The sequence below is a fragment of the Micropterus dolomieu genome, linkage group LG05 (genome assembly GCF_021292245.1).
Source record: "Micropterus dolomieu isolate WLL.071019.BEF.003 ecotype Adirondacks linkage group LG05, ASM2129224v1, whole genome shotgun sequence".
Classification (NCBI taxonomy): domain Eukaryota; kingdom Metazoa; phylum Chordata; class Actinopteri; order Centrarchiformes; family Centrarchidae; genus Micropterus; species Micropterus dolomieu.
In genome coordinates, this window is record NC_060154.1 from 9,186,280 (window position 1) to 9,196,951 (window position 10,672).

Genomic DNA, 10,672 nt, shown 5'->3' on the forward strand with positions numbered 1-10,672 from the left:
CTTATTTCCGTAAAATTTCACTGAATAAATGAATTGTGGAGAATCTTACGATGTTTAGCATGTCCATATTGACAAAACTTAACATTTATATTTTTATGCGCGATATGAGCAGGTTAGAACTAGCACAAGCAAGTAACAGAGTTGGCTTTAAGAGGTTTATTAAAGCCCAAAAACTTGTATAAAAACCCCAGGGTTGTCTAAAGGCTCGTGCAGACTACACGACTTTCAGCGTTGGCCAATAGCCGTGCGGTTTAGACTGCACAACTTGCCGTCTTATGACGGGAGTCTTGAAATCGTTGTGGCGTTGACACTACATGACTGATCGGTGACAGGGGGGCACACACTCCCCGAGCTGACAATGTCAGTGTCACCCAACGGCTGGTCTCCAAACCACGTTTTGTCAAGAAAACACAGGTGAAATGTGAAACAGGAAATGATGCAAACCTACACACGAAACAGTTGTTGTTTATTATTATAAACATAGTAATTATAAAGACAAAGAATATGGGTGAAAGAATGAATTACCACCGGTAGCAGGGATTGTCTGAGCTACAGAGAGAGCTGGAGGTGAGTGAAGTGTTTTTCAGTGAAAAAGTCTGCTCTGCGGAGCTGCCTGCTCTCATTGGCTGGATGTGGATGTAAAGTCGTCCGACTCCTCCAGATATTTGGCATGCTAGATATCTGGCTGGCGTCTGCAATGTGTCAGGGACACCTTTCGATGCGTCTTTGAGTAGGCTAATTCATGCATAACGACTGCCGACACAGATCGCTGATTTACCCAACAATCACAGCCTGACGGTCCCCGAGCTCACCGACTGGCAAATCGGTCTTAAAATCGTGTATCGTGTGAACTTAATTGATTTAATTAAGGCTTAATTGAGACCTGTGTTTACATGTCAAAATCTGTAACCACTCTAGGACAGTTAAGGGGATAGGTGTCTTATTGAGACTAAACTTTTAATTGAAGTTTTGCGATAAGTGTATTTCCCAAAATGTTGAACTATTCCTTTAATTAATGTTGAAATAAATTGTTGTTATAGATGGAAGGTGTAGTATACTGTAGTTAATTGTTGGTGGATGTCTTACAGTCAGGAACTTTGATGTAGGAAGTGGAACTCCATTCACTCCAAAAGCCATGATCAGGCTTACAGCGCACCTGAACCAGGTATCTACCCCCTGACCGCAGGCTGAAAATGTTAAATATCTTCTGCTGGCCTGCAAGGTGCATCTGGAAATACAACACAAACAATTGACACAACATGAGTGATTATACAAATTCCAGTCAGTCCTTCAGGTTTTCAACATATAGATTATAAATGTTGTATAGTTTTGTATGCAAAATAATACTTTTTATGATTTTATGAGGGATTTAATCAGAAACACTCCCTGGTTAAAATGTACCATCCTGTTGGAGGTTAAAGTCAACTGCAGTTTGGCACCTCTGGGGTTACTCAGTGCCCTGTCCAATGACTAGTTTACTAACATGAGGCTTGAAGTCACATTTGAAAGACAAACATTTTAACCACCAGGCCACTCCCTTGCACAAGTAACGAGTTACCTCCCAGTCATTTTCCTCCTCTAACTTGACGCGGAGCTCGTAGATGAGAGTGATCCAACCAGAGCGGGTGTCTGCCTTATGTGGTGGTTCCCATGACACCCGGAGGAAGGGCCAGCCCTTGTCCTCCATTACAGTCACTGTTACGTTTTCTGGAGGATTAGGCATGACTGGAGAGGGAAAGAGAAAATGTGAATGAGATATGATATGATTTGTGTGTGTGTATGTGTGTGTGTGTGTGATTGAGAGGAGGTGCAGCAGTGATCCCTATAGACAGGGGTGTGTCCGTGTCTCTTCCTCTATGTAATAGTAAACCAATGCACACCTCCAGTGGATGAACACTGTCACTGCAGGAGGGAATTTCCAAATATTTGTTGAGTCATGTGTGATGATGTGGTTGAGATAAATGTCAAATTCAAAGGGCTTTGTTGGCTTGACAGTTTCAAAATTAATGTTGCCAAAGCATCAAAATATAATTCCAAACATGTGGACAGCACACAATAACTGTAATATGAACATTAAGACAACATTAAGATTGATCGATATTAATTATGTATATACAGTATATCATATACAGTATACAGTATATAAGTATATATTGGATGTGTGTGGGTGTCCGTGTGTGTGTGAACACATGCATGTGCTGTATGTGTCTAGGTAACTCATTGTGGCATGTTGATACGCATTGGGTAGTAAGATGTACCCTGTCTCCTTCTCCTAGTAGTATTTTAAATTTTGAGCGCTCATTTAGCTCTTTGAAATCTCAGATTACAGAGCAGCCTCACCTGTGGAACAGTGACCGCGTATTCTCTTATCTTTTGATTGCCATGACTTTTTGAATCTTCCTTTTCTGAGTTTGTGGTCCCTGCGCCTGTACTTGGTTAGGATGTGCCTCTGCTTTCTAACTCTGACAGTCGAGAGATTTTCTGCCAATTCATAATCTTTCTTTAGGGCCAGATAACATTCAAATCTACTTTGATTTTTAGTTTTTTTCTTTCAATTCAAAATAGGTTTCTCTACTTGAGTTGCAAAGCAGTGTTGTTGTGAGACTGGCCATAGTGTGTCTGAGAGGAGGCAGTTAGTTAGTCTCAGCACCAACTGACATAGAGGATACTCTATGGGGCTGGATTTTTGGTGATTAAGACATTTGAATGCTCTCTTTTGAATGTTAATTACCAATGGGTATCTGCCTATTTCTGCTCTACATGCATTTGTTGGTGTTTTTCTGTATGTGTGTAAAATGTATCTGCAGAATTCTGCATTTAAATTTTTTTTGTCCCAACAGGTCAGGTCTATGATAAGTGAGTGAACCCCATACTTCGATACCATACAGTGTAAAGGGCTGGATGATCATTGATGATGATATTTTCCAGATTTTATTTGGAATTATTATATTGTCTATTACTTGCATTTAGAGCACTTTAAGCTTTTACTGTTAGTGCATTTACTGCCATGTTGAAACTCCATGATGCTGTTATGGTTATACCAAGGTAGGTATGACTCATACTATGTTCAGTGATAAGATTAAGATTAGAACTCGTATTTTTTCTCCTGAAATTTGGGGCATTTTTGAAAACTCATAACTTTAGTTTTCTTCATATTTACTGCCAGGGCCCATGTTGTGCAGTACTTTTCTACTACATTCAGCTGTTGCTGTTGTCCTTGTGCAGTAGGACAAGGTCACCGGGATAAAACAGATACATCACCTCTCTATCTAGGAGGGAGAGGCTAGTAAGAGCACATTGTTAATATTTAGGCTTTATGTTATCTTCTTGGAGACACATAGTTGACAATCGTGAGGTAAGACAGACTTGGGACTGATATCCAAATCAGGTCAATGCAACTACAGGAGACTAGCGGAAGAGGAGCGCTTTCAGATAAGCAGCCTCAAGGACACGGACAATACTTTCTTTTTTATGGGTTTATTCTCTCTTTATAAAATTTCATGAACTATCAACATGCTTTCGTATTTTGCAACATGACAGGATGGGACTAAATCAATACAATATTTTTATAATGTTACACCATGAAGTCTTTTGGACCAGGTGTGTGTCCTTAATAATAATAATAAAAAAGCTTGATCCTACTTTGTGTTATTTTTTAAATAGAGGAATTTCCTGAAACACCAGGGAACTGTAAATAAAACAATCACTCAAAGAGAAGAGAGTGGTCCAGTTACCAGGGAATATATTCAGCCACAGATTATTAGTATTTGGTGCTCTACTGAGTATTTCCATGGTTATCCTTATGAAGGAACATGTCAGCTAGTTCAACAGTGTAGCACTTACATGTGTTTCTAATTGATTGGCAACAACTGAGGTCTATGGCACTAATGAATACACTATATTAAGCTTGGGAAAGACATGTGACACTTGTTAGTTAGACCAGTTCATTGTTGCTTTTGGTGTTTTCATGGGATTTGTAGACAATAAGAAAAGTCTTTCTAAATTATTCAATTATCCTACATTTAGTTTGGTCATAGTCAGCCTTTATTCAGTAGGCTGACAAAGTCATCTTATAATATCACTGCTTTAAAATGGTGACCTTCAGTGCACAGTTACAGCTGGAGGGAGAGTAAGTACACTCAGAGAGCATTAGCCCACAGAGTAACCCAGTGTGACATTAAGCAGCTGTGTGAGTGTATTACAATACACTTTTTTAATCCTCATGGGGAAATTGTGCCTCGAACATCCCGCTAAACCACGAGAACATATACCCCCCCAACAAAAAGATTAGAATACATTGCCTTACCAATGTAGACCACATCTATATCCACAGGGTCAGAGAAGGTGCTGCCCAGTGCATTAGTGGCCACCACAGTGATGTTGTAGTTGACCCAGATGGACGTGTCGTTCTTGTTAAAGAAGCAGGAGTTCTCTCCAGCTGTGTAGTAGTCGGGACACTCACGCACTGTCTCAGAGCTGCAAGAGAGGAGCAGGAAGAACATGTAACATGCGTGCGTTTGCAAAGAACAGCATGCATTCTTCATGCTACATTTCCTGTAACTGTGTGTGTACGTGTGTGTGGGGAGGAGGGGGGCAAGATGCTAAAGACAATAAAGACAAGAGGAGAGGGCGATTGCAAGATAAATGGAGGCCATTTATCTTGTGATTTTTTGAATTGCAGAAAGAAATGGAAGAACACGTTCTTAGCCATTAAACTACAACAAAATAGATGAGTGGATAATACCGTTCCGTGTAATTTCTTTGCTATTTCTTACACTCTGAATTTGCACTTCTGTTATCTGTAATTGTTTTATTCCGTCCTGTTGCGCCTGCACCTTCTGTCTTGTCACCGAAAGAAGATCGCCTTGCCTTGTCTTTGTTTTCAAAACAAAAAATATCTCTGCTGACGTGTTGTGTATGGGCGCTTGGCCACCGCTGCAGACACTTGGGTTCAAATCCCAGTAGACCTGGGTGCTTTAATGAACACAACTGGGAGTGTTTAAGTTTAGAAACCCGGGGAACATGTTGCTGTGGCTGTACCAGTGTAGCAGGTGCTGATTGGTCAGAGGACCTGTTCAGCAGGGGGCTTCTCTGAAAGATGGTGTGAGCATCTGCATGCGTTATGTTCACTTAGCGGGGAAGCTTCTTGTGAAGTGAAAGGAAGCAACTGGCGACTAGTCGAGGATGGTGTATGGTAGCAAGTGACCTTCCCAGGCCAATGGCACAGGTAGGCATTGACATTAAAATTGCAATAACTTCATTTAACAGAAAGTGGGGAAAAAAGCTGCCACATATACTGCTGCTTTGACTCAAGCCATGTATCATAGACAGCACTTGCATTTTAACTATCATGAACTAATAAGCGTATTTTCCAAAATGTTGAACTAATCCTGTAATTAAAATTTCCTTAACATTTCCAACAGCCTCCTCAACTACGTGCAGCTTGCTAAATGAGTGAGTGAAGCCTTGTAGGTGAACAGAAATGTTTTGGTCCCTCCCCTCCTTGTCTGCACCTGTGTCTGTTCCTAATAAACCGTGCACAATTTGAAAACCCATAGCCACAGGCACAACCAGAGCCACATGACTCTCCGCAATCTTTATCATCTTATACCCTTACCGGTGCCCTCAGAGCTGCCAATCCCCAGGCAGGCCACTCTCTGACAACTGTGCTGACCTTGAGAATGTAAAGACGCCCAAGAGTTTGCTGCCAATTTGGCACTGATGTTAAGCTCTATTCTTTTTCTTTCTGACATATGGTGATGAACATACCTGGTGACTGCTAACTATAAATGTTTGTTACTCACTGTCCCTCACTGTGCACACCAATCAGTACAGTCTTACAAAATCTGAAATTTAGGTAAATGAAGTAAACTGCACGGTACTGGAAGCCACTCACTTTTCTTTGCGATAGTACAGAGCGTAGGTGGTGGGCAGTCCCCCATCAGAGCCAGGTTCCCACCAGCAGGTAAAGGTCTCTTTCTCGGGAGAACGGCATCTGGTCAATGCAGGCTTCCCTGGCGGGCTGTAGCCTAACAGACAGACAGGAAAAAGAGGAAATGAAAGTAAATACAAGATTACGTACTATACAGTGTGTATTATGTAACAAAAATAAAAGAACAACAGATGTGACTTGTGAATGATGGTTAATATACCACAAAAATATCCACTGATAAACGACACTATTACTTATCACCTATTAATTGTGCAGCTCTGGCTCCAATTTCCTGTGTCAACAGCCTGCCAACCACCAGACACCTCTCAGATGTCTTAACTCATTGCCAGAAACTTAAGATGATACTGAGACTGTGTTTTAAGTCTGGCTACATCCAAACACTTACGGATTGCCTTTACAAGTGGCGTGGAGAATAGCAGCAACAACAGCAGGACAGCTTCCAGGACTTCTTTCATCATGGCACCACAAAGCCTTGGCTGTTGGGTGGAGACAAAAATAAATAAAAGATAGTTGAGTGCGGGGGAACGACCTGATCTGATTCGTGGACAAATCCCATGACCAACATTGTTTGATGCTGTCCGCCACAACAGCAGAACTTCTTATTTTGATTCACAACATACTTGCATGACAAAGGAAAACTGCCCGCTGTAACTGATATGTCATATATGTAATAGAAAAATGTCAGAAGACATAATTAGGAAGCGATAACGTAAAAAAGGACATCGTCTACTACATGCATTACTGCTAAGGTAAAGAGTAAGGTATGCTAAATAAACATATCATCGTGAACATTCCTGAATCCTGTCATTCAACTCAACTTAACACTCATTTCCTAAACAACAGACATGGTAGGGATAAAAAATTACACACAATCTACAGAACGGTAAATGTGATGAAAGGTAAAACAAATCTTCTACAGAGAATGTATGCTGTTTTACTAAGGATTAAAAAACATCCTCTCTGTTTCTGGCTGCCCCTACCAGCTGGCACATGCAAGCGTAACTGATTACATAACCTGAGTTGAGTCACACAGAGCGGGAGGCTAGTTCGTCTGGCTGCTGGCCACCCCAACTCCCGTTTGCATGACTTTGACATCTGCATTTCCATGTGCCATGTGCAGATGTTTGAGTTATCACTCTGCATGAGGCGAGGAGGGAGGGAGAATATGAGATGATATCTTATAGAAGTTAAATAGATGGGAGAGCTATGTTGCATTAGGGAGAAAGCCCTTCCACTCACATTCTCTCTCCCTTTCTTGTGATTACTGACGTTGAACTGCTGCTGTCAGTTGAGGATTTGACATATTGAAAAGAGGCACCTCTTGACTTGCTCTAGTCCACCAAGGACAGGGAAAAGCTAAAGTTTGGACAGATGCATGTTCACATTCTTAGATAGCCTATTATGCAAATGAGTCCTCTTGACAACACCCCAAAGCATTAGGCTCTCAAAACAATATTTTTGCCAAAAACAAACATGGAAAATTGATCAAAACAAGGTGGTCACCGCACAGAACAGTGATTTTTGAGCTGCCCCGTCCGCAATTTGCTTCTTATTTGCATGTGACAAAAAGAAACAGAGATGTGCTGCAAAAAAGCCTGATGGCAGAGGTAACAGGAAATGGAATATAAGAAACGCATTTACAAACAGATATCTCACGTTAGAGACAATTATGTGACTGTATTTTTGATATAAGCCAGTGAGAAGTCACTGTTCAGAAGACTGATTCACCACCAGACTGCAGAGCAGCTTTTCCCCCCAAGCTATCAGGCTCTTAAGCTCAAATTCATCCTTAGCACTGCTCCATTGAATATTGTTTATTTCTGTTTACCATTTTTAAAATTGCTTCTGTATTAATGTATATTGTCTGCTATGTAGTAGAAGGGAGTTACAAAACTTAATTTCATTATATAACCTGTTATATTGTGACAATAAATGTACCTACCTATGCAAGTACGGAGCATACCTACCTATTCCCTCTGAAAAAAATATAGCTTTAAGGGTAAAGTTTACATTTTTGACTAGTTTGTTATTTTGATTTGGAGCTTTTCCAGTATACACGCCCCACCCACACCTGCATGCTCTCACTGTCCTGCAGGCTTGACATGGCCTGCTGGCTGGTTTCTTGAATGCTTTGTGTAAAACACTAACAGTGAGCTTCGGTGGAAACAGGGACGATGGAAATCGAGTAGTGTGTGTGGTATTTCTGAGAATGTCAACACAACACCTTGTGTAAAATATTACCCTAAATACAAGTTTCAGCTTGCAAAGACCCCTCTTTTGAATTTGTTTTCATTTCATAACATGTGTGGCTGCCTAGGCATGTGCTGTCAAATCATCTGGTATGCTAACTTATGTAATAGTCATGTTGTGCCACATGACGATTAAAAAAGTATTCTACTTTTGCAGTACCTTTGCAGGCAGCTTGTTTTAAGGCTGTTACACTTCCTTCATACCATTAAGACTTTGGTCAAGTGATTGTTCGCAACTCTTCTTGATGGTGCCTTAATTTCAATAACGTCACAATGATCTGATAATTGGCATTAAGGTCAAGGCACTGGATTAGCCTCCTGCTGCATATAGCCTTCTTACGTAACCAGTAGCCCAAACTGAATAAGCTGCTAAGCTGAGAAAGTGCTGGCCAACAGTGCAAAGCTTATTCCCTTGCACATAATATTGGGCTGAATGTTAAATTAGTATATTATATAGATTCTCAGTCTGAGTTAATTTTAATAAACCTTTATTTCAGTTTTACCTCAGGAGCACTCAGCCCTTGGTTTGTTGATTTAACTGTATATCCCAACACCTTTATTGTTATCATAGAAAACAAATGTACTGCTTGCTTGCTGGCCCACTGCTCCACCGTTGTACATAAGTTCAACATGGAGACCCTATGTGCCACAGAGTTACAATCACAGGTGTGCACTTGAGAAAATCGTATGCATTTCGGGATATATACTACGTGTGTTGTAAAGAGTACAACATACAACAAATCAGAAGTGAGTCAGTCAGGTCATCGTGAGGCCAAGGCCTAAATTCAGACTAGTGAATATGAATCATTTACGACTTGTGTCCGTCAGTGGCCTCTCAATTTCAAAAGGTGAGGAGAGGACGTGTCACATGACATGTTGAGTTCAAATGTGATCAGTGAAGCAAGATGATCCCCTCGGGCATGTTTGTATGACGGCCCACCTTTGCAAAGGTGATTAATAAGGAATGCTTCTGTCACACTGACTGACACAGCTGAGCACCACTGCAGCAGTCCTGTTTCTAAGAACCTGGTTCTCTCTTCTGGAAGTGCACAAAGTACACAGTATATCCTTAATGATTTACTGCACAGTCACATATTTCAGTTTTATATTAACTTACTTTTTACATGCAGCGCAAATAAAATATGCTAACAGGGCCGTTTACATACTAAATCATACTTGGTTTAAGAAAAAATTTTCCCATAGGGCATAAGCACTCCGCTGTAGCCTCTATCATATCTGAAAGCTTCAGTATTTAGACAAGGAAACAGTAACATTCTCCTCTTTCAGGAACTATGGCTTCAAAGCGTACTCGCAATGTGGATCAGCAGGTGTGGCATGGCAGAAATGTCAGTTCCTCCAGTAAAACGTACGCAAACATCAGGGAAATATTGCGTGCATTACAATTTGTAAATCTGGCCGTGATTTGTTGGGCAGTTTGGGTGAACGAATGTGTAAAACAGATTGCAGGAAATCTGCTTTCATTTCAAAAGATTGAGCTGTATTCCTGTTCAGACTGGAACAGACTAAACACTTCCCGGCACTGTAAAAACCGGTTTGATCATCAGCACCAACGCCTTTCTAGGAACAATGTTTTTCCTATAGGGGTAGTCAAGGGCAGACAGCAACAAAATCGTGGAACCTGAAGTTGTAGAGTCAATTTCATGTTAATGAAACTGCTCCCAAGAAGATAAACAATTGATTTTGATCTATTGTCACCCTCGGGAAAATCTACTGCTGAGGCTATACTGCACCTGTTGCACTTTGTGCTGTTTTTTCTGTTCAATACATACATATTGTGAGGAATAATGAACAGTAGTAGACTGTCTATGTATTTTTGGAACAAAGGCCTAAAGAAACAGTATATCTGTACAGATATTAAAAAATTTAAAATGGATAAGGTAGACTGACAACAAGCTAGTACACATAGGTTTTAAAAGCATAAACCAGCATGATAACGATATAAGATTCCAAGACAGTCAGAGTTAAATAATGAAGGTTCAGGTATAGCTCTCCGACACGCTTAATTCTCTATCGTTTGCTCCATAAAATAATCATCTCTCCCCAGAGACAAGGTTTATACTCAGACACAAATTCTGCATCCAAGGTATGGTAGCACTTACTTATACATAAACAGCCACGCGCATGTATCCACATACATGAATTAACAGCATGCTGGGATAATCAGAGCACATTTATGACGAGAACAAAGTTGTCACGATGCCTTTCACTTGACAGCAGTAAACAATTTACAGCTCCCACTCTCAACTAAGGACAGTACACCATAAAAAAACTTCTTGTGAAGTCATATGTGTTACGTGACAGTTCCAGCTACAGTCACTGCAACAGTTTTTATTTTAAAGATGTTGTCAGTAAAATTGTATTTCCTCTAATTGTCTCGGCCAACTCAATCCTCTGCCCTCCTGTGTTTATAAAGCACGTAGTGCTTTAAAGCAAGCAGTGGGGGGGGGGG

The 10,672-nt window shown here is 40.7% G+C and overlaps 1 protein-coding gene across 1 annotated transcript; it reads right to left on the reverse strand.

The window, feature by feature from the left end:
* Window positions 1-617: 617 nt before the first annotated feature.
* Window positions 618-6,451, reverse strand: LOC123971155 (prolactin receptor-like). The gene is made up of 5 exons (XM_046049816.1): window positions 6,339-6,451; window positions 5,897-6,029; window positions 4,307-4,476; window positions 1,559-1,725; window positions 618-1,228 (listed from the first exon to the last, which is right to left on the reverse strand). Exons 1-5 carry the CDS (start codon window positions 6,409-6,411, stop codon window positions 1,064-1,066), a joined length of 708 nt encoding a protein of 235 aa, XP_045905772.1. The 5' UTR covers window positions 6,412-6,451; the 3' UTR covers window positions 618-1,063.
* Between the last annotated feature and the right edge of the window lie 4,221 nt (window positions 6,452-10,672).